We start from the raw sequence: 25,111 nt of genomic DNA on the forward strand, positions 1-25,111 counted from the left end.
TAAGAGCTTGTATCAACACCTCTCTGTGGACATCTCTGAGTGTTGAGCGGAAAGAGTTAGTGTAGGTGGTGTCTGACTCCTGGGAGTCTCAGGTATAGAGGAGAGTTTCATCAGAACATTGCAGTGTGTCATTCTACATGAATTATAACCTCATAGAGCTAGGAATGGATAGGTAAGATGAAGATGTAATATGAAATGAGGAAAAATGTGCAGTCCTAAAGTTCTCAGGTTGTAGGATATTCATTTCAGTTTTGATCTGTTTCTCCCTTCTCTTCCTCCCATTTCTCCTTAACTAGAGTATGGTAACACCACGTAAACAAGTTGGGTTACTCCTCCTGTGCCTCTTGCTGCCACTGCCATTTCTTCTTCCTTCCTGTCCCCCTTTCATTTTTCTTTCTTCATCGTCAGCAACAGGATTAAATTTGAGAGGAATCTTCCACCCCCTCCAAGGAATAGTAGTAGGCATTAGAGAGAATACTCCCCTTTTCACCCCTCCTGGTTTTCTGGATAATTCTGAGTTTCTCTGGTGCTACCTGCTGAAGCACAACCTGAATTATAGGTCTGGTTTTTCTAGGAAACTGATCTAGACAGGGCTGACTTATTTCTGCATTATATGATTGGGAGCCCCTGTTCCTAAGAGTATCTTAAGTGTTATCATGAAAAGGTTGACTGCTGAAATTTGTATTCCCTTAAAAAAATGTAATACACTCTTAAGTTTATTTAACATTGTAGTCAACATTTTAAAAAATGTTTTTAGTTGTAGATGGGCACAATACCTTTATTTTATTTATTTATTTTTATGTGGTGCTGAAGATTAATAAATTTGTGTTTTGAAGTATGTTTGGATCTTTTACTTTTGACTCTCAATATTGTTAATTCAATCTTTTCATAGTAAACTAAATCCTACTTCCTTTCACTTCAGTTCTGTTTTTCCTGCATTTTTATCAGGAACACAAATAAAACGAGGTAAAATTGTGTCCTCACCTTCTTCTTTGAATTTATTGTCAGGCATGACTCACAACCTGAGAATCTTTAAGATATCCATTCATGCCTTTTCTCTTCATTGACAGTGGATTCAGTTCAAATAACAGGTATTGATTTCCTGAAAGCCTTTTTTTCTATTCTTTTTCCTGCTGGCTGCATTTCTTACCATTGGCAATTCTTCCAGTTTTAACCTGAGATGATCTGGCAGGGGTGCAGATGTCTGGGCTGTTCTTTCATGTTGAGATGAGGCAGTCTGTGGCCAGAGCTGGTGGATGGGTTCTGAGTGTATGCACCCATTCAGGAATGATTTGTAGGACTAAAGAATCTCTTTATTTGCATTACATTTCTCTGTTAAAATAATTGTCTGTCCTACAGAGAGATGTGCTTTCCCAAATACTTTTACAAAAACAATGTCCCTAGTGGTTAAATTAATGTACAGTTATTATGCTGCTTTAAGTAAGTAATTACTCAATTTGGAGGATTTCCTGGAACATTCAGTTGACACTGCCCAAAGCCAAGTATCTGCAATTTAGATGGGGTGTCACTGTGTGAATAAAGCAACATGATGCCCTCTTAAAAGTGCTTAAAGCCTTCTCTGTTTGTGTGCAATAGTAGTCTTTTGAGCTAGTCATTGTTTTTGCAATGTCTGTGGACAGTTTGCCTCAGAGACTTTTTCTTACTTTGTGTTAATGTGTCAGAAAAGTGCTACTTCAATTACCATTCATTCACACTTGTGGCTTTTTACTTAAAAAAATAATTATTGAACATTATTGTTGAGCATTTGGTTTGTGACATTAATGAGTTATTAAATGATCTCTGCCCATAGGAAGCAGAGATTCTAGAAGGACACAAAGATTATTCAAATAGGCACATAAGTGTTGAAAATTGGCAATAGGCTCATCACATCTTCCTTGGAATCAGAAAACACTGTTAGTGCTTATAATTGTGGGATGTTATTTGGACCCTCTGAAATTCATTTCTCATCTGTAAAATGGGAATAGTATTGTTTTCCTCAAGGGATTCTGTGTAGATTAAATGATGTAATATATATAAATCAGCAAACTCAGAATCTGGAACATGTTTCACAGGTAACAAAATATCAGTGTCCTTTGCTATTTCGAAAATGTTTCTTTATATTCTGTGTTCCAGGTCTCCCTTAAAGGGAACCTAAATTTGACATCCACAGATCATAAGAACCTCTGTTATCTTTGATACTGCCCTTCCTTCTAATTCCTTTTCATTGATTTGTGTACTAGTCCCCCTTTCTCTACGTTTTATTCCTTAGCTTGGCTTCCTAGGCCAACCAATAGACCCTAAGTGATCCCATTTCTTCCTTTATCTCTCAAGTCTCATATCTGCACTGCTGTCCTGGAGTTCTTCCAGAAATCCATTTCTGAGCAGGTCATTTCCCTGCTTCACACCCTCTCTAGGCCTTTTGTTTCTTACGGGAACACAGGCTTTTAAAATGAAGCTTGCACTTGTCTTCCTTGCCTCAGCTCATGTTCTACCCCCACCCCTAAGACACATCTTCTTTCAGCAGCACTTGTACTTCCAAACCAGAACCTGAACTTTGCCCTCTGTGTTCTTGTCTTACTTGCCTAGGCCACTGACATTTTTCTTCTATTAATTTTTTAAAAATTAAAAAAAAATTGTTCAAATTAATTGCACCTGACAGTAGAATGCATTTATACATTTTGATAGATTTTAATCCCTTAGCTATCTTTGCTTGTCATTCTTCTCTTTTAGTACATCCCAGGTGAAAGATTTGCACAAGCTAAAGAGAAGCCAGAACACTTTCTTCCTTGCACACGCAAACTTCTCAGACACGAGGCTCCCTTTTCTTTTGCTCCTCTCCCACAGCAAGGGGGTGTCAGCCTTCACCACTCTATCGGTTATCACTGAAAATCATTAATACCTGTCTGTCGTTGAAGTCAAAGAATTGTTTTTAGATCTTTTCCTTAATTGATGTCTCTTTAGTATTTGACTCTGAGAGCCAACTCTACTTCCTTGAAATTCTCTACAACTGTCATGTCATATATAGAAGGCAGTAGCTATTCATGTGACTATTTAAATTTTTAAATTAAAATTAATTTCCATTCTTCAAATGTGGCTATTGAGCCCTTGGAAGGTGGCTAGAGTGACTGAGAATTGAAGTTTAAATTTTGTTTACTTGTAATTATTTAAATTTTGCTAGCCATGAGTAGCTAGTGATTACCCTATTAAACAACAGGGATACATTACATTCTGATCATCATAGTAATTTCATTGGACATGATTGCTCTAGACAAAGGGTTAGGACAGCTTTTCTTTAAAGAGTTGTATAGTCAAGAGTTTGGGTTTTGTGGGCCAGACAAGTTCCTGTGCAATTTTTTTTTTTTTTTTTTGCAGAGCAAAAACAGCCACAGAGAACACATATAAACAATTGAGCATTGTTATGTTCCAATAACTGTTTATTTGCACAAACAGGTAGTGAACCAGATTTGACCTGTGGATTCTAGTTTGATGATTCCTTTTGTCAGCACTTGGTTTCTTTGATAACCTGGTCTTTCTGTTTTTTTCCTGTTTTCCTTTCTTAGACTTCAATATTTCTCAAATCACCTCCTTTCCATCTTTGTTATAACACTTCATTATTGGGGAGAAAAACAAAACAAAACAAACAAGAAACACAACCTCTCTAAACTGTCACCTTTGGCTGGTGACTTTCTCTAGGTTTCTTTCATTGCCATATAACTGTGGCCTCATAGCTTCTCTAAGACAGTTTCCCCATTTGGAAACATATAGAAATGAGACACTGAAATGCATATAAATTATGCTCAGGGAAGACATAGAGTTCTCTCATATTAACCCATCAACAGAATAGTTGTTGAGACTCAGAGCCTGACTGCCTGACCTCAATCCCAGTCTGTCACTCAGCATGTATGGGTGTTGGGTAGGTCATTTAACCTGTCCACCTCACTTTCCTCATCAGGACATGTAACATTACTGTAGTGTACATATGTATTTATACTCACCGAGATTCCTCCTATTTCATTTGCCATGGAAAGTATCCTTAAATTATAAAATATGACAATTATGAGGTTTGTTTAAATTTGTCAAAATTGGTAGACCTTAAGACTTTTATGTCAGCATACAGAAGGTTATATATATTGCAGGAATAAACAACCTCTAAATCTTCCTTGTTTAAAATAGCCCAGATATTGCCAAGTTTATCTTGGGTTATTTGGGACTTTTGCTCCATGTCATCCATCCTCACTAAGTGCAGCCACCATTTGGAATACAGGAAGGAGGAAGTGTGTAACCACCTGGTTCTTGAAGACGGTTTTGTTTTTGTTCCACCTGTGGCCATGTCATGGGCTGCAGGGAGCCATGTGACCATGCCTCATGTCATGCATGCATGGAAGTGGAGTCATGCAAATTCCTGGAAAGAGGGCAGCCGAAGTCATGGTCAAGAGCAGTAATGGTAACCATAGATTTATAGTAGAAATCTGTGATTTGAAGGTTCTATACATTTATTACTGACTCTTCAGCTGTGTAAGATTGATTCTGGTGAGAAAAATATATAAAAAGAAGTATAATTTTAACAGTCCGAGTTTTGTTTTCTTAAAGCTGAATGTAGGTGTTATCATACTCTGATGTCTTCACTTAGTTAAAATATTTTTCTTTGATGTTATACTGATTATAGAGTTGATGATTCAGACCAAAGCAAACTAGACCATTAAAATTTATATTTTCATCTACCATACTTAAATCACCCACTCGATACATAAGTGCATATTCAGAAAAAATTTTTAGAAAACACTGGTGTTACTATATAAAAATGTAGAGTACTCTTTTCTATTATTGCCTCCCAATTTTTTTCTTATTCAGAGTATTTTTTTACTATTAATATTTTCTTTTGCCTTTTTTCAAACACCTTGGAACATGTATGCAACTTGCTTTGGCTTAGAAAGAAGTTCCATCCATAATCAAATAATCAGGCTGGAAATATATAGATCAGTTAGTAGAGTACTTGCCTTGTAAGCACAAGACCCTGGGTTCAATTCCCAGCACTGTGAAAAAAAAATCACATCACATAATCAAACAATCATCATGTAATGATTTTTCATGTTTAATGATTGTACATGATACACAATATGTATTTAAAATCTTTGTATATACTGATTTTGAGCTCTCCCAAATTACTCAGTTAACATATTTGCTCTCCAACATTATATGAGAGATCTAATTTCTGTTTACTCTCACTAAAACTTTGTATTGCATCTGTGCATCAATCTGATAAGGAAAATGACTTTATTATTTTAGTATTCATTTTCCTGATTACTAACAATATTGAGAATAATACTTACATTTAGTTGGCCATTTCATTTTTTTCATGATGGATATTATTCATATTTTTTGCCCATTAGATCTTTAAAATTTATTTGTAAGAATACTATAGATATTACTGAAGATAAAAATATATCCTCCTCTCGTTATTTTTGCTGAAAGTATGCTCTCCCTTGTGTCCCAGCTTTCTGTTGTCTTCCTACCCACATATCTATCTATGCATCTATATTCTATATTTGTATCTATTATCTACCTATTCATGGATGTCTGTGCACACATGTACATACAACTCATCTAGGTGTGAAGATGCAGGTAGCTGAGTGGAGAACATTTAAGAATCCCACTATTGATCCTTCTTCATTTGTCTATGAATCAGGTTTTTGTTACTAGAGTTCTTCCTGTGATCATTACAGAGGAGAGAAAATTTCCTGGTGGCGATGATTAATAGAGTGTATAGGCCTCCTACAACTTAAATAGATCCCTCTTCCTATCCCATAGGTCTTAAATCTTCTACAGGATCCTCCAAATGGAAGCTCCCTCATCTCAGAAAGTTACATTCTAGGCCAGTAGAAATCAGCATGGCTTACTCATCCATCCAGACACCCATGGCCCATCTCTTTTTATTTTTTTAATATATTTTTTTAGTTGTCAAAGAACCTTTTTAAAAATTTATTTATATGTGGTGCTGAGAATTGAACCCAGTGCCTCACACATGCCAGGCAAGCACTCTACCACTGAGCCACAACCCCAGATCCCCATTGGCCCATTCTTTATTCCTACCTGTCTCTGATCTTTGCCTTATTTCAGAGTTTCATTGAAACTTTAGAACCATGCCCATTTGCCTAAATTTAGGCATAAACAACTCTTTTCTGGGAAGGGTTGGTGGTTATTACATACTCAGGGTTAATAGGTTTCTCATGACTTCTCATTAATGTAGAGTATTCTATATTATGGTTGTATAAATTTTTGACACTTGTTTTCTTTCTTTTAAAAAAATAACTACATAAAATATCGTGGAAATCTTTTCCATAACTAATATACTTGGATCTAGTACATCCTACTTGACTTCTGGACTTAGCAATTATTCTGCTCCTATTCCCTTTGTATATCCAGAACTTCTCCACTGTTCTGAAATGGTAATGGCACCATTACTAATTGTTCCACTATTACTATTTAGTTTGGTTCTAATTTTATGTAAGTTTTTTGTAAATGGGTTATGGGTTACATTCAGATTGCTTGCAGTTTTCTAGGGAACAAAGTTTTGGAGGAATGGTATACGATAAAGGATATGAAGATTTTTCTTTCTTCAACAGAACTAAAAGCTGACTGACGTTAAAAGAGAGAACAATTAGGGCTGGGGAGAGAGCTCAGCTGGTAGAGTGCTTGCCTCACAAGCACAAGGCCCTGAGTTCCATCCCCAGTACCGCAAAAAAAAAAAAAAAAAAAAAAAGAGAGAGAGAGAACAATTAATAAGAGTCCACTGACAGAACATTGTAGAAACTGTATAGCTCTGAAAAAGATTCTGGTATATATTGGATGCTAATACATATGGGAAGAATGGAGTGCCATAAATGATGCTTGGAGCTGGGCATGATGACGAATACCTATGGTCCAAGCAACTCAGGAGGCTGAGGCAGGAGGATCGCAAGTTCAAGGCCAGCCTCAGCAATTTAGTGGGAGCCTAAGCAACTTGGTGAGACCCTTTCTCAAAATAAAAAATAAAAAGGTCTGAGGATGTGGCTCAGTGGTTAAGTGCTTCTGGGTTCAATCCCCAATACCAAAACAAACAAACAAACCAAAAATCAAAATCAAAACAACAACAAAAAATTATGCTTGGAAAAGGGACAATTAATAAGTAAGTAAATATAGTTATATATTTCCACATCATAATACATACACATAACATAATGTATATGTATATATATCCATGTGAATAAATTATCTGGACACTTAAGAAGATTAATATTAAAGATGCAGTCGACAGAGTGCATTATCTATAGAGGAAAATTAAAGAGGAAATGAATTTATCTGATCACATACAAATTTAAAATATTTTCATATCAGGAAACATAAATTAAAATTAGTGAATAAACTGAGATAATCATCTGTAACATTGTTAGACATAAGTTTAATAGTGTATGTATAAAGAGCTTTCAAAATTGGTAAGACACAGTACTTAATCAATATGAGTAACCAAGAAAAATATAAAACCATTTTTCACTTTTCAAATTAAAGAAAATTGAGAATAATTCATGTTTTGAGGAGTATGATGAAATGGACACTCAGGTAATGCTGATGGTAATGTAAATTGATTCAGTATTTCCAGAAAGCAATTAGATTATTTGATTTTAATGTGTCCATGTAAGTATGTATTCTATTGTAGGATGATAGCCTGGAAATGCAATTTTAAAAAGCAATGTGACCAATATTTCTCTGCAAGAAATATTATCCTAGGATCTTTGAAAGTAATGATAATGCTGTGAAAAGTAGTTGGCAATAATACTGGGCTAACTTTATTATTGAGTAGCCACTGAATGGAATATTTTGTCATAATTAAACATGATAATTTGAAAATCTGTCAGGTCCTTGGAACAAGCTTATAATGCAATCCCGAGTATGGAGGCACAAATTATCAAATTATCTATACAGCAAGTAATATTTACATATAGAAGAAAATAAAATATTCCAAAGTATATTTTCTTATCTTTTTACATGAGCATTAGTTATTCTTAAAATCTGGAAAGACAAATCATTTAAAACCCATCCATAAATTTAGAAAGGACAGTGAAGAGCACATAGAAGGCATTCCATTGACCTTTACAGAAATGATTGGATTTAAAATGAAGTAAAAATCTGGTTATAGCAGAAGAGTCAGATCTTTGAACCAAGAGGTTCCTTGCAGTTCTCTGGGTGCGGTCATTCACAGGATGACCATCTTGAGTGGAGCCCATCTGTGTGGGTGTACTCCTTAGCTGGAGCTACCTTGCAGTCATGCCAGTCTACCTCTTGAAGCATCTCTGCTCAACACTGCTTGTAGCCCCTTCCCTGTGTTAATTCCTTCCTACTACCCCAAAGGATATCCTTAATTTTATTTTAGATTTCTTGAAGGATGATCTTAAAGAAGATCATCTCAATAATTTTACTAGTAAGCTACCTAAAAGTTGTAAACAACTGAAAAAAATAACGCAGTTGCTAAGTACCGCCTAGAGAAGTAGTACTATATAATGTTTAAGTACTTGGTTCCACGCCACCTGCCCTGAGCAAGTTACTGTCATCAACTCCCTTGTATGTAAAATGGGCTTAATAATAGTGGAAACTAGATGGCACTTGGAAAGTAGGAGAAACCAAACTTTATTTTATGCTACAGGGTGCAGAGGAGATTAGCACTCCAAAATTCTGAGCCCTGATCCACAGTTTCTTAAAATATTTATAGGTTATTTGATGTCATCTTAGACTCATCCTGTCATTGGACTTTTTCCTCCTTTTTAAAAAAATTCCTTATCTATGCAACTGAAGGCCTTGTGCAGGGTCTCTAACATAAAGCATGCTCACAGAACAGATAAGAAAAAACAGCTCTTTTCATAGACATCTATTACATTTCAGGAGGGAGTAGTCAGACTCTGAATGCAGTTATTGACAATGCAAAAGGTAGGGAGCCTCCTGGGGAAAGCCTAAGAGAAGGTGGGGGGGGGGCACTGACCCCTTCCCCAGGCACTGAACTCTTACCATAACGTTTTTGTAATTTCATTTCACAACCAGGTCTGATTTTGCCACAAGAGTACCTACCTCATAGGAGAAGGGTTATTTATTTATTTTTTGATAAAAATATACATATAGACTTGGCCTCTAGTTGAAATTCAATAAAAATTAAGGACTTCTGTTTTCCGGACAAGATGGAGAAAATGCACTACTTATTCATCCTGCTAAATACTGTTAAAATCTAGGGCATTATATTTCAGTCACAGATAAAAAGATACTGAAGTGAAGAAAGGCTAACCTTCTAGGAATTTGGGGACAGAAGGAATGACATGGCAATGAGTTCCTTGGGTTTTCATTTTGTCTTATATATACAAGAGTTGTTGCTGGAGAAGCTGGCAACCTAAAAACACCAGTGGTTGCAAACTTAACAAACAAACAAAACAAAACAAATAGCAACAAAATCTTCTCTCTCTTGCAAGTGAACCAAGAAATGGTTTCTATTTTAGGTGAATGGTTATAGAAATAGAAAATAGGAAGAGAAGCAGGCATGCAGTTGGGAAGGGCTGAAGGGTTAGAGGTGGTGTGAAATTATTAGTCTTCGACATGTTATTGTTTCCTTGTAGAGATGTCTACTAGACTGCTGGCTGTAAGGGTGTGGAGCTTAGAATGAGATCAGAGATGAAAGAAAAAGTGGAAGTCGAAGACATGGAAGTGTAGTGATCACCCAGGGAGAGAAGGTAGCAAAAGCAAAGGGTGCATATGGAATTGGCAGGATCACAGTCAATTAAAGATGAGGCCAAGGAAGATATTTGAGAAAGAGCAAGCCAAGAGGTAGGTACAACAAGGTAAATGATAAGAGTCAATCCTCCATGAATCTGTGGATCAAAGGCAGTCTGACTGCCTGGTTTTTTTTTTTTGTTTGTTTGCTTGTTTTTAAATGTCATAAGCATAATTTAATATTAAGCAGAAAAGAGTGTTAAAGAAACCATAAATTAAAAAAAAAATGATATCAGTAAGAAGTGTTCCAGGTAACTTATAAACCACACAGATCTGGGAGGGGGAAGGGGCGGGACCCACTGAAAAAGAATAAAAAATGGATAGAAGAAAAAAGGGGGGAGAGAGAAAAAAGGAAATGATCCCAGCAAACAAACAGTCTATTTTTATGTAATGTTTTCTTTTCAGAAATATAAATGAAAAGAGTGAATAGTTATTTTCATGGGAAATTCTGTAAAATATCTTACCTATGTCTCCTAGAGAATGCCAAACAAATTGTACCTTTCTTTTTGTATTAGTTAATTATGGCCACAGTTATGATGCTTAATGAGTAAGGACAAATTTCTGCAACATTATTTTTGTATATTTGCAGATTGTCCTGAGGTCAGTTGATCTAAGATGGCATATCTGGGAGCATTGCTCCATGACATATCTGGTTAGACTTGAGTTCTGTTTCTTTTGGGCTCTGTTCCCTCCTGCAAATTTATATTCTGGGTGCCATGCTGAGGAAGCAGAGCTTCCTGGGAAAGATAGAGGTGAAGGACAGCAACCCAATCATGCAAATGCTTTCCAAGTATCTCTGTGGACCTTGTATGAGCTAAAAGAAGTGCTCTGACAAACCAAAATCAAGAGGTGTATTCTCCACGGTCGGAGCAGCAGGTAAGGTAAAGATACAAAGTGGTTTTGATGGAAGTAGAGCAAGGGGAAGAGGCAGCATTTTTGAGCATTGACTCTATTACAATTGGAAGTTGTGTATTGTATAAATTGCATATTGTGCTATGTTATAATCATATTTGGTATTATTGAACTGTACAGGGTTGTTTGAGCTGATTAACTGATCTCCCTCCAACTGTCTTCTGTATCTTTTTCCTAGTACTGCCACTATACTCAGAGTTGCTTATAATGTAGTGCTTCACCTCACACAGGGTTCTTTGTGAAGACTCGAAGACACTGAACTATTTAACAGGACTTCTTTTCTTGCTTCTTATTTTCTCCTATTACTTTCCCTTATTGTAATATTTGGTAATCTTGCATATTTTATTTGAATCCCTTCCTCCTAAAAAAAGGTGGCAAGTACAAAATCTTTTTTTCAAAGGAGCCACATTTCCTTAAAAAGCATCTCCATGTATCTATATAATGTCTGTGTTTCAAAGGAAGGCAGTGACCAATTAAGAAATGAATTGCAAAAGATTTTGAAAATCATTTAACATTCTATGTGCATGTCCATTCTTTATTTCAGTTATGAAGCATTTCAGACACGCAGAAAAGAGCTTTTCTATCCAACATGCAATTGAAGGCATCGTATTTAATCAAAACAAAACATACGTATAACCCTTTCAAAGAACTGAATTTTCCAGTAATTTTGTTTGTAGCAGGTACCAAACCTTTAGTCATACATCTACCATTTCTCTTTCCATAATCTTTAATGCTTCTGCATTGCACTTATATAGGATTCATTTCATCTATGTAAAATAGATTACTTTGGCATTCTGTACCCTTGTATCATCCTAAGCAATAAAATCCACAAAGATGTCAGTTTGAAGTGTGAAGTATATTTTTCCCAGTGTACATCAAAATAAATACATATTTATTGCAATAAAAATGTGCACTCTGTGCCATCTTAAATATGTACTTTGCAGCCATCATTACCTAGCATAGCATGGACTAGAAAACACAGTTTTACGGGCAGTTCTGCCAAACTAGAAATAGAGTAACCTAGTTAGGGAACATCTTATTTTGGAAAGAGTTTCTCACTTTTACTTTGAAATTCTTTTTCAGGTTTGTGGAAGGAATGCTTAACATTTGTTACAATGCCATCGATCGTCATATTGAAAACGGTAAAGGGGATAAGATTGCTATCATCTATGACAGTCCTGTTACAAATACTAAAGCAACTATAACCTACAAAGAAGTACTGGAGCAGGTAATAACATAAGTTTTCTCTTTATATTAGAAGTTCTGTGGAAATTATTTAGAAGCACATGCTCTCATTATGCAACCTCTAAAATATTTTACCATGTTTTTCTTTAGATGCGCCTTGGAAATGAATGCAAATGTGTGAACTCCTTTGAACTGCTTTTAACCCTTTAATTTACACTTCACAGTACTGGAAGATATTCATTTTACAGAGGGAAGTGAACTGATCTGAAGAATATGTCAAAGTCCTCTTCTGGCCTTTGCTCTCCACCTTACTGCCATCACCACGGTTGAAAGTGGCTACTCCTCATTCTTGCAGGATCTAAGCATCTCCTAACTGTCTTCCTACTACTGGCTCTGCTCATTTTATATTATCCTCTAAGGGATTCCAGAATTCTCTTCTGAAGAAACAGTGTATTACTCTGTCCCGCCTAAAAGTCTTTTCCTTAAAATTGCTGTTACACAGAGAGTAAAATTCAGACTTCTGTGATGTATAAGACACTTTGGAATCTGATCACAGCATCCCTTCAAGCCTCATTTCCCAACATTCTTAGTATGAATACAACTCCTGTCAGTCCCTGAGACACTCCTGGCCCTTGCTCCTTGCATATGCTCATTCCTTTGTTTTATTTGCTCTTTTTAGTTCTTTCTCATCTGTGCAGTTCTTAGGTGGATCATGATGTTGACAGATGATTTATAAGATTTTTTTCCTCTTTTAACATAAGAGTAGAATTTGAATTAGTTTTCACAGGTAATTATGAAAGTGTTTGGGTATTGTGGACATGGGAAAGTTATTCCAACTCTGTGGGGCATTTATTTATATATGATTTAAAGGGAGATAAAGCTGTAAGGTACAGGGTTTCTCAATCTTGACCCTACTGACATTGTTACAGGAGAAGAAATGTCTCAAGTCAGGACTAGCAAGTCTTGGCATACATGACAGAAAAGAATTTCAACACGTGCCAAAGACAGAGACAGGTTTATTTAGGAAAGTAGATACACTCTCAAGGGAGGACATGGTGGGGAAGCAATCTCAAAAAGAGATGCCTTTGATGCAAAGCATGGAATATGCATTTGAGGGAGAATTCTGACCATCTCCATGGACAGAACAGCAACCTGTTGGTGTGGGGTGTTAATATTTATAGAGGGCCAGTGTTAGGGACTGGACAAGAGGTACAGGCAGGGTGTAGCTTCACAATTTGCCCCCAGTTTTTCCTTTGCTTATACATTTCCCTCATTTTACAAAGGCTAATATCATGTTTCTCAAGTTCAAGATTTACAACTGTGATTTCAGCATCTCAGTCACTTGTGGGCATTTCCTGTTAGATTCAGGATCTCTCTCTATTCTAAATTCCAATCTCAGTGTTTTGGACCAGAAAATTATTTGTTGAGGAGGGCTGTCATGCACATCTTAGGATGGTTAACTGCATTCCTACCTACTGGATGCCAGTAGCACCCCCCTCTCCCAAGTTGTGAAGACTAAATATGTCTTTAAACATTGCCAATGTCCCCTTGGTGGTAAAATTGACACTGGTTATGAAGCACTGGTGTGCAGAGTCTGCCATGCTGTTACTAGAATTAAATCACTTGACTGACTACTGCAGAAAGGCCAACAACATTACAAAGACCAGACTTGGTAGGAAGGAGTCAGGTTTATTCAAGGTTCAGGAGTCTTGAGAAGATAGAGAGGCTACTGCCTCAAAATTCCATCTTGGGGAACCCAGGGGTGCAAAGAACTTTTATGAGGAGGGAAAGGAAGTACAGCAAGATCATGCTGAGTTGAATTTAGAGTCCTGGGGCTGAGTTTTCTTTTATCTTTTTCTGAAACATGCAATGACCTTGATCTTCTGGGGCTAGCTCTTGTCATAAAATAAAGACTAAGAAGGGGCACTACAAAGCTCATCAGATATTCTTAGTTCTGTAAAACTAAGGAAGGACTTAGCAGTTAACATCTTAACCATCTAGGTGGGGTTTCTCTCCAGCACAAGGATTAGGGAGGACTGATAACCTTTCAAAACTCAGCCAAGGATAACTTCCAAAAGAGCTGCCCTGTTACAATTCAAAGGTTTGGAAGCATTTGCTTTTAAATGAAGGTTTTCTAAGTTGTTTTCTCTTCTTTTGCTTATTGAACCCTGTTTAAGAGTTCCATTTGGTTTTTAGGTAGCTTTGTCCACTCTCTCAGGCTTTCTGAAATAACATTCTTTGTATCATCATGTTCCCATTTATCTTTACAAAATACTTTAAGAAAGGCAACTCAGGCAAAATAATTACCTCCCCCCACCAATCCTGAGTTATTGTAAACAAGAGAGAAGAGTTAAATCAGTTTAGTTAGGCTGGTGTATCAGACTAATGGCAGCAATAGTTCTCAACTTTGGCTAATTTAGGCATAAAAAAAATTCATGAAAAGGGAAGAATGAAGTACCAGTCTCAGAAAAATGTTGTATTCTGGTGGGAGAAGGAGCAAGAGCAAAGTGTTAAGGACATCCCACCAATTGTCACCTAGACTTGTTGCCTTGAGTCAATCCATCTAGATTGAAAGACAGAGTAGGAACATATACTTGGCCAACTTAAGTCACATATCTACAGTACCAGGTCTTGGGGAGGAAAGATCTTGTCCTCTTTTGATTTCATTATGGGAATTGGTGCTCTGCCTCCTTCTAGGACTCAAGGTAAATTCCAATTTAATAAGAATGGAGTTTAAATGCTCAAAAGCCCAAGACAAGACCAAACAAAATTGTGCTATCTCATTTGGTATATTTATTGTTCTGTAAGCAGGAATTGCATATTTGTGGAATGCTGTATGCAGAGGCAGAGTTCACCGCGGACTTTAAGGTGCACTATTATCAAATGTGTTTGTTATTCATATGAGGTTGAGTTGTAATATAAGAGATAACAGAAATTTCTGGAAAACCTACTATACTTTGTTTTATTGTAGCTGTGCATTTTCAGCTTTTAGAAGAAGTTTATGGTATCTATGATTAAAAACTTGTTTCTGTGGTTTGGGCATATTGCCACAGTCTCATTTTATGAATATGAAAGCCAAAGACACTTTTAAATTTTAATTGGAATACAGATTAGGAAGTTTGTTTATGTATTATAAAAATATTATCTATATCAACATCTTGAATTTGATATATACCCAAACATCAGAGTCAAAGAAAAAACTTTAGAGAAACCTAAAATGAGAAGAGCTGTTGCCAGTCTCATTTTCTGGTGTTTCCTCTTTAAATTCATTTATTACATAAGTGTATATGATAATTACACACATATGTTTTGCTTAGAAGCTTTTGTGCTAGCTCATCTTACTTTCAAATATCGAGTCTAGACCCTTAGACTCTTGACGTTTGTACTAGTTCACTGGTTTCAGTTTAGCCTGACATCAAAGTACTTAAAAGGACTGTTTCTCTCACCCGCTGACAGCCTCTGACTCTCCAGGCTTTTCTTCTCCAAAGTACTAAAGGAAGAACTGTTAGGAAAGAGAGAGAGCCTTGTGTGCTACTTTGATTACCTGCACCAGTGTTCCCTGTGGCTTTTATTTCATCAAGTAGGGAAGGCCAAGAAAGAAAGATTTAATAGGTAATGCCACTGAGAACAAACAAAGCACTGCCTCTGTACATCACTTATTTAATCTCCCCTGTTTCATTTCTCCTGGGAGTTTCTGGCTAGGTAAAACTTGATTAAGTTAGTTAGTATTTTTATTTAATTAGTGAAACATAAAATTTTAGGCTAAGTTGCCTAAGTGATGTGGAAGATCTGAAAAATTTCCTAAGTGATTCAGAAGGAGAGCTTTTGAGAAACTGTCATCTTTTCTGTGGATCTGAATATTTTAAACAACCATTTACTATGATTTTTGTGTAGGGAATCTGACCCCATTTTAAGACCCATTGTTCATTCAACACATATTTGTTTTGTATGCCAAACCCTATTAAGAGCAGAGGAAGCCATTTCTTATTGTCAAGGAGCTAATAAAGCATATATACATAGACCATTTCAAAATAATACAAGGTTTATGACAGAGCTGAGTGCTACATTCTGTGGAAACACATAGAAAAGCAGCTGAGTTATGTTCCTTTATATAGAAATACTTGTGATAACTTATAAAGAGAAAAGGTTTATTTTGGGTCATAATTTTGGAGAGTCCAGGCCAAGATCAGGTGGACTCATTGCTCTGGACCTATGGTAGGTATATTGGATGGCAATAGCAGGGAGTGTGCTGTGGAGAAAATTCTTCACCTCATGGCCAGGAAGCAGAAAAGGAAGAGGAAGGGCTAAGATCATACAGTCCTCTCAAGGGCATGCCACCTGTGACATAGGGCCTGCTGTTAGGACCTACCTCCAAGCAATTCCACCAGCTCCCAATAGCACCTCTGGGGATAAAGCCTTAAACACACAGACCTTTGAGGGACTCTGAGCAAACATCACCTAATCCAGCCAGGGGAAATAGGATCTGGGAAGGCTTTCTGAAATAGTTGATACCTAAAATTGGCAATTCCCTGTGCTCTGTTTTTTCTTCTCCCTCCCCAGATATCTTGTGGATCATATTACCTGAATGTTATTTTCTGAGTGAGATCTTCCCTGAACAAATATCATTGTCGACACCAATTTGTACCTCCCTATTTTGCTTTCCTTTTAAATTTAGCATTTATTTCTTGGTACTATTCTTTACATTGTGTTTATCTGTCTTTATTGTTGCTTCCTCTTCTAGTATGTCAGTTCTAGAAGGGCTGAGATTTTTGTTTTGTCTGCAGAAGAGTACCTGGCACATAGTGTATTTATTGAGTGGTGAATGAATCAATGAAATACCATTTGAAATTTCTAAGTGACAAGTTTCTTTTACTGCAAGAAGTTCCTATCTTTAAATTGCATCTGTAATAGAACTTGATCATCTTTGTAAATAAGTTGTAACTTTCATCTGTGAAAAATTTTAAGTTATTTACCTTCAACTTGGTGGTTCACAATAAATATATCCTCCTTTAATATCTCACACTTGAACATCAAAAGATCCACCTTCCTGAAGACATGAATATATTTATTGGGTCCCTCCTCTAACTCTTTTCAGGTTAATATGCTATGTATTAAACCACAATGAAATAAAATGGATTTGTGTGCTTGTATGTATGTAATATAAATTGTAGTTCGTTTTTAGATATTCCTACATTGAATATTTTCTGCATCACTATTTTAACTTTGAACTTATCTCTGTGTGTACAGTTTATTCTTTTCTATATTCCAACAATTATGAGTTTTTTACTTGCAAAATAAGAAAGTGACCCCCAAAGAGCATTTGAGACATTTTCATGAATATATGTACATGAAGAAAATTGATAAAACTCAATATGTACTAAATTTCCTGATTTAATTAAAACTGAGAGTACCTATTATCTCTACTAAAGGTAATTATTGAGGTATAATTATGGTAGTGGTTGTAATTATGAAGATTTAAAAATTTAGAGGAGAAAATTGCTCTGAAATCCAGAGCCATGTCCCATGGAAAATCCACTTTGAACCTCTGACCTTTGGACTCTTGCTTCAAAGTATGAATTCTATCTTCTCAGAAATGTCATGGTAGTCTAATTTCCTCTGTCATTAATGGCAGTGTTTCCTTAAGCAAAAACTACAACACAAAAAGCAGAACATACAGAAATTCACCTGTCAAAGTTGGCTGATTGAGAAAGAAGATTGAGCCATGCAGATGATAAGTTTTCTCTTCTTAAATTTTCTAAACAAACAATATAAACTATTTAAATTATAGTCAGCGCCACTAAAAAGTGTCTATCTTTAAGGCAAATTATATTTTCTATACTTGGTAAATTGATCAGTGGTACTATATGAGGCAGAAGTTATAGTAGTTTGTGCATTTTTTTCTAGAAGACAACAATTTTTGAACTTTTTCTTTGGTACTGGGGAGTGAACCCAGGGATGCTTCACCACTGCGTTGCGTCCCTGCCACTTTTTATTTTATTATTATTATTTTTTTATTTTGAGAAAGGGTCTTGTTAAGTTGTTGAGGGCCTTGCTAAGTTGTTGAGGCTGGCTTTAAACTCATGATCCTCCTGCTTCAGCCTCATGAGCCACTGGAATTACAGGTGTGGACCACCACACCTAGAAATTTTTGAACTTTTATTTAATATAATAATAGACTCACATAACAACACAGATCATAAGTATAGATTTTGTTTGATTTTTCACAAGCAGAATAATTTATTTTCCTCATCATAGAATCTTTACAAGCCCCAGAAGCCCTTGTAATTCACCTTTCGTCATTTCTCACTCATGATTGTGATCAGAGCCATCTAAACAACATTGATGAGTTACACCTGCTTTTAAACTTCATATAAATTGAATAGTACAATGTGTTCTTATGTATCTGGTTTCTTTTTGCTCAGCTTTCTATTTATGCAGTTCATTCATTTCATTGCGAGAGGTTGTAGTTTGGTCATTTGGGTAATGTCTAGTTTGGGGTTATTACAATTAATGTTTCTATGAATATGTTTGTGCAGAGTTTGTAGATGTATATGCATCTGTATTGGTGATGTATCTAGTGATGAAATGGCTGGTTCATAGGAAATGCACATGTTGGTCTTGAGTAGATAGTGCCAAACCATTTTCCAGAGTGGTCATACCAATTTATAGTCCTACCTGCAGAATATGAGAAGACCAAGTGCCAGCACTTGGTTTTTATAGTACCAAGTGTGTTTAATTTGGACCTTCTGGCAAATGCGTGGTGATATTGTGTTGTGGTTTTAATTTGCTTTTCCCTAATAACTGAAGAAGAGCTCCTTATCCTGTGCATTTTGGCCATTCATTAATCTTCTTTCCTGAAGTGCTCAGTTCTATCTTTTGCCCTTTCGTTTTTGTATTAGACTGTTCCAGCCCATGTATTCAAGTTTTGGAGAAAGACTTTTGTACAACTTAAGGGAAGACTTTGTGAATATTTTTAAACCTGAAGAAAACATGATTTAGATTCTTCAGTGTAAGGGTTATGTTTAAATGATTTAAAAAATCTAAAATTGAGAAAATATTTTCCTCTTTTAAAAATAATTAGTCTGCACTCTTCTACTTTTTTCTTGCCACTCTAAAAGCAAATTGGGAAGTGATTTCTCCCAATAGAATGTATTGAAACAGGAAGTAAAAGCCTCACATTTAAGACTCTAGAAGACAGTGTTGGTGCTTTCATTAATGTTAAAAGGCTGTAGTTAAATTACCTTAGAGTCATGTGGTCCAACCAAATTTTCCACAAACCTTTTCGTTTTTGTGAGCAATTTTGTATATTGCAAGGATATATAATGTATTTTAGCAGAAACACTTAAATTTTATTTTAAAGAGCTTAGAATCCCCTAAATTCTGAACTCAGTTTGTATCAAAATTCTAACTGAAACTTTCTTTCGAACAGTTTTCCAACTTAGTAAAATTTAAGTTTGAATCTCAGAGGATGCACTATAAGGAAAACCATTACTAGAACAAGTTTATAATAGATAATATAGGAAAAATTAATTAAATGAAAAAACAATGATTTTGCATTTCTTGCCTTTCCTTTTCCATATTTTGGACCATTTATTCCAAATTAAAATAGTATAAATGTTATTTTTACTTCAATCCAAAATAGCAGCAATACCACCAATTCCCTTGAATTTTCTGAGCCAGATTTGTAAAGATCATATTGTCTGTGAGAGCAAGATGATCATTTGAAGTATAAGCCCACTTTCTCTTCCCATGAAGCCAGCAGCTATTTCAATACACTTTGAAGTCCACAGCATTTCACTTAAACCTTTTCCCAAGCTCTGGTTTCATTTCTCCTTTTACTCTACTTATTAGTGTACTTATGTGATCTCCTGACAAGAGATAGGACTCCTCTAGGTAGGGGAAATGTTTTATTCATCTTTTTAACTTACACAGTAGCTACTACAGACCTCATTGAGATTGGGATCTTCTTATGTCTTGAGTGAGTCCATGCATAGAACATTCAATAACATTTATAAGAAAGTAATGAAAGATCTAATCTTTGATGAAGAGACATAATTTCTACAAATATCACTTGTCCTCCCCACATTTGTAATTTTTCTTTTTACATTAGGAAGGTTTGTTTTTATATAGGGTGAAAATTTTCCTTGGGGCAATTCCTGACCTCAGAGATCTGTATCCTGCCTCATTTAGAGCCTTCCTTATAATATTTACCTCACTTTGCCATCTTGAAAACCTGGAATCTGGTCCATGGTTTTTACTCTTATATTTGCTTAATGAATTTATTTTTATCATTCATCAATAGGCCTTACTAGATGATTTGTCTTGTCTTTAGTAGGGCTTCACTCTGACTTTTTAGAAAAAAGTTAAGAAAATCAGTGGGCCACCTGCTTTGAATTTATGTTCTTGAACTGGAATGACATAGTCAAGTTTATTTATTTATTTATGAAAACATACTTCTAGGGTACTTTATTTATATTTGGTACCTCTGGGGACACCATGAGTTCCGGTCATGAATGATACACAATCTTTGTACACAAGACATTTGCATTCTAGTTGGGGAGATATGGTAGGAATAAAAAGATAATGCAATAAAATTTAGTGTAACAGTAAGTTAAAAGCTAGAGAGGTACCTGGATTGAGGTCTTAGATAGGTTTTTCAGGAAAAGCTACTTGTTACTGAACACATGAAATTTGAGCTGAATCACAAATAAAGAGCGGGATAGAATCCTGTGAATGTCTGAGAGACAAATGTATGCAGGCGGAGGCTGTGAAGCAAGAACAGACCTGGAACCTTGGGAGAGCCGGGAGGCCAATGAAAGGAGAGTGGGAGAAAATGTGTGGGGCCTGCTGAGCCAGACCACGCAGATTCCTGCAGGCCATGGTCAGGACTGGGTTGTGTTCTAAGTATAATGGGGGAATTCCATATTGTTAAAGGAATCACTTCAGCTCCTCTCAAGAAGGACTGCAGTGGGAAAGGTTGCAAGCAATGGGCTGACAAATGGTTCAGAAGAGAAATGAACAGGCGCCACTTAGCTGCATCTCCTTACAATGACAGCATTTGCTTGCATGTGAGAAATGAAGGCATAAACACAAAGGCAGACTTAGCATGGGTTCTGGAAGCTATTCCATGTGTCTTTTATTGGATCTATGGCTTTATCTACTAGATTGGAAAAAATACCTGATTCAGTTTATTATATATGGGCTACCTATAAGTGCCCTGCTTGCTTCCCATCATTTGAGGTTATTTGTCTGTTTTTCAGTACTCCAGGGGATTGTTCTTGTATAATTTTCACTTTTTGTGTAGAATCTTAGGAGGGACAATTTGTTAGAAGTGCTTTAATTCTTTTTCTTTTATCTATATAATATGAATGATTTTCATTATTATTATTAGAATTTGTTGAATGATTTATACAATCTTCTAAAACAAATTTCTTAAATGTTGGATGAAGGCTAGATTGATGAAACAAAGATAGTCAAAAATAAAGTACTCACAATAAAAAATATATACATTTCCCTCATGTAATAATCCAGACAATAAAGTGTGGTTTGGCATAACCCAATTTGTTATATCTTCTTGTACCTTCATCCTCTAGTTTATTGTCATCTGCATCATTGAAGCTGAGGTAAAGTACAACACATGTGACCCAACTCTCGGGAAAGTGGAAGAGGCTATAGAGGAACAGAGATGCTCTTTTAAGATTTATATCCAGAAATATGATATGTGGCCTTCCTACATCTCCATTTGTCTATTAGCTGCAAGTAAAAACTGGGGAATGTAGTGTAACCAGATGTATTTTGATAGGCAGTTGGGAGTTTATAGCCACAAATACACTTTCAGTTCATAGACTAAACATAATACAGGATCTTACATGTAAATATTTATAATGTCAATTATAATGAGTCTAGGGAAACAAGAGCCGAAAATGAAGTATCATAGGCATCATGTTAAAGGAAAAGAAGGAACACATTATTCATTGAGGTATTCTTCTGACACATTGAAAGCTTATTGGGTAACATTTATTGTATCAGGCCATGAGGTCATAAAGATGAGTAAGATATGGAACCTGTATTCAAGTATCTCATAGTTTTCCTGGTGAGAAAAACACAAAAAGCAATGGGATATAGTGTGACAATGTAATAATAAAACTTTGTGCATTTGTAACCTAGAGAAGAAACCTACCTGGACCAGCAGTCCAAAGAAGGAGCCAGTGGAAATGATGCAAGAGCTGGATGGTTCAAGGAAGACAGAAATAGATGGCACAGGCATAGGTGGCTCTTCCTAGGCCTTCAGGAAATATTTCTAAGAGTTGGATTTGACATAATTAATAACAAAGTCATATACCTTGAAGACAAAATTGAGTGCCTTTGCTGGACTTGCCTCTGGACTTTTCACAGAATTAAGAAAGGGGAAAAATAGATTGTCAGAAAGTACGGGAGGGAGACAAACAGTCGTTAAAGTAAGCAGCAGCAGAATATAAAAAGAAAAAAGCAGAAGTGAGGAGAGTTGGTAACAATTATTCTTTTATCTGTTGGTTAGCACCTGCACCTGCTGTACAATAAACAAGTTAGTACAGCTGAATACATCAACAACTTTCAGTTTCTGACCTTTAGCTACCATGTTAAAGATCATTTTAAATTATGAAATCCTTTGACTTGGCATAACTTTTATAACAAGTAGAAGATAAAGCTGATTAACATAAATTAAAGAATTTTGAGTGGCTAAAGGAATGCAAATGAAGATATAAGGACAGAATCTTGTTTTGATCATATGAAACAAAATATTGTCATATAAGTCTTTTTGAATTAGATTAAAATGTGTAGCTATGGAAAATGATGCTCTTAATTTTAATTCATTTGGCAGTTCTATGGTCATAGTTAAGTAAATTACATTTGAATAAAAAATCAGTGGAAGGTTGTATTCAATAGAATTATTGTCAAGATTAGAGATCTGGGGAAAATTGATTATTTATTTTCTCATACTGTACTTGATTTAAAAGCATTTCTTTTCCATTACAAAGCTGAATAATGTTAACTACATCATATATGGTTTTATGGGGAATTTGATACATTTATGAATATTATGATAAATTCTTGGCATGTGTAATATCTCTGTTCATTCGCTCTGTTTCTTAATTATTGATGTATGCATAATCTTTGTGAATTTTCTTCATTTAAATGTGTACAGTTTCTTTGGTTGAAAGATGTAAATGTTATTGGAACAGACCCAACTGTTGAAATGATCTCATGTCCTTGTATCATTGCTGGGGTGTTTGCAAGTTCTCTATGAGTCCTTCACATGTATTGATTGACTTTCAGGATGTATTGACCAATGAAACCATAAAGGTTAACAGGAACATAGCCCAGTGCTGAGAAATGCAGTTTGTGTACTTACAGTAGTTGTCATATTTTGTGTACTATCTACATAAGTGCCAAGGGTGTTTAATTAAAGCTGTAGTTAAATAATCAGTGTAGAATTGACCTAAAGGATGCCTGGTTCCTGTTGATGTCTTTCGCTTCTTTTACTTTTCCCTTTCTTTAAAAGAAAAAGAAATCTGGAAAATCACTTTACCACTTACTTTCTCTCAAAATTGTGGAACATAAAAGTACTTTATAAAAAATAATTCTTGTATATTTATGGTATTTACTTATTTTTATTTTAATGTACAATTAAACCTACACGTTCATATCCTCTCTTTGCAGTTCCATACATATATAAAGCCAGGTCAGATTTATAAGTAGGATAAAAACAAACTTACAAAACAAACCAGTTGATGATACTAATTTAATATAGCGAATGTGTTGTTTTGCTGGAACCGAATGACTGATTACAATGTGCATATAGGCTGTGGCTCTGGGACTTAAAGAGTTTGGTGACATGTTCCCAATGATGCCTTGATTCTCACATAACAGATTGGTAATTGAACCTTTATATATCCTCTTATTATACAGTGTACTGTGATGTCATCTGCCCTTTACTTAATATGCATGAGATTAGAAAAACACACACAAATTAGCACAGTGAATTTGCATTGGAGCCTAGATAATCCAGAGTAATGCTATATTAATATTTTAAAATTGTCATCAACATGAAAATGCAAAGTTTAAGAATTCTCATAAAGAACCCCCAGGCTCTGAAAACATCTCTACAGACCTCAGTTTGAGAAACACTACATTAAACAACTTATTAGATAAGAGAAAAGGGCTGTCTTTAATTAACAGCATGAGTTAATGCTACTTTTTAATATTCTCCATTAGTCATTCAATGCAGCATATATAGCAGCCACACAGTGATTGTTTTAAAATAATAACTTTGTTTCACATTTTGCATGCTGATTATTGTGTAAACGAATAGGTAGGGCAGTTATTATATCACAGTCTTTCTGTTCATCAAAGGAATAGAGCTTTGTCTAAATGACTTACACGAATTTGTGTTTAATTGAATACTCTATGAATAGATTATAGTAGATTCTGTGCTTTTTAAACATAAATTTGGAAGGTTTGCATATCAGTCACATTATGCTACATTTTTCAGAATACTTATATAAGGGCAAGTGAATGCATAATTGTAGAAAGTGACTTCTCCAGTAGTGAAAAAATTTTGTTTTATTTTAATCCAGGTGGGTTATATTTTAAAAATTGTAATACACTTTGAAGACTAGTAATAGTCCACTTTTTTTTTTTCTTTCTTTTTTTGTACTGGGGATTGAACCCAAGGGTGCTTACCGTGAGCCACATCTCCAACCCTTTCTATTTTTTATTTTGAGACAGGGTCTTACTAAATTGCTTAGGACCTTGCTAAATTGCTGAGGCAGGTATTGAACTTGCGATCCTTCTGCCTCAGCCTCTTGAGTTGCTAGGATTACAGGTGTGCTCTGCTACATCTTGCTGGAATGTTCCATTTTTTAAAGAAACTAGACAAAGCATGCAGAAAGTATTCTACTTTGAATTAAATTATGCTTAAAAAATCATTTGAGAAATCTTTAATTGGAATTTGTATTTTATTTGTACTGTATGTATATCTATGAATGGTACATTTCTCTGTTTTGGGGGTTCTAGTATAGCCACTACATTGCTTCATCTGTAACAACAGAAATACTATGCATTGATAGTGAAAATTAATAGATTCAATATTCTTGCAATTAGGGAGGGAAATAAAAGAATATTAATTTTAAATTAATGGGAGCATTGTTTCAAAAAACATTAAATTAGAGATTGCTTTAGTGTTATA

At 35.5% G+C, this 25,111-nt stretch overlaps 1 protein-coding gene across 5 annotated transcripts in view; it reads left to right on the top strand.

Annotated features, from left to right (window-relative positions):
* The window catches only part of ACSS3 (acyl-CoA synthetase short chain family member 3), a 167,388-nt gene that overhangs the window by 13,411 nt on the left and 128,866 nt on the right, over positions 1–25,111 (top strand). For 3 of the 5 annotated variants that reach the window (XM_079140420.1, XM_079140423.1, XM_079140419.1), the window contains exon 2: positions 11,782–11,926. In XM_079140420.1, coding sequence (XP_078996546.1) covers positions 11,782–11,926 — 145 coding nt within the window. Of the gene's footprint in view, positions 1–6,771; positions 7,004–9,632; positions 9,841–11,781; positions 11,927–25,111 lie in introns of those variants that run through there. The other 2 variants (XM_079140422.1, XM_079140421.1) reach the window with 2 other exon arrangements.

Source organism: Sciurus vulgaris (genome assembly GCF_902686455.1).
Source record: "Sciurus vulgaris genome assembly, chromosome: 5".
Classification (NCBI taxonomy): Eukaryota; Metazoa; Chordata; class Mammalia; order Rodentia; family Sciuridae; genus Sciurus; species Sciurus vulgaris.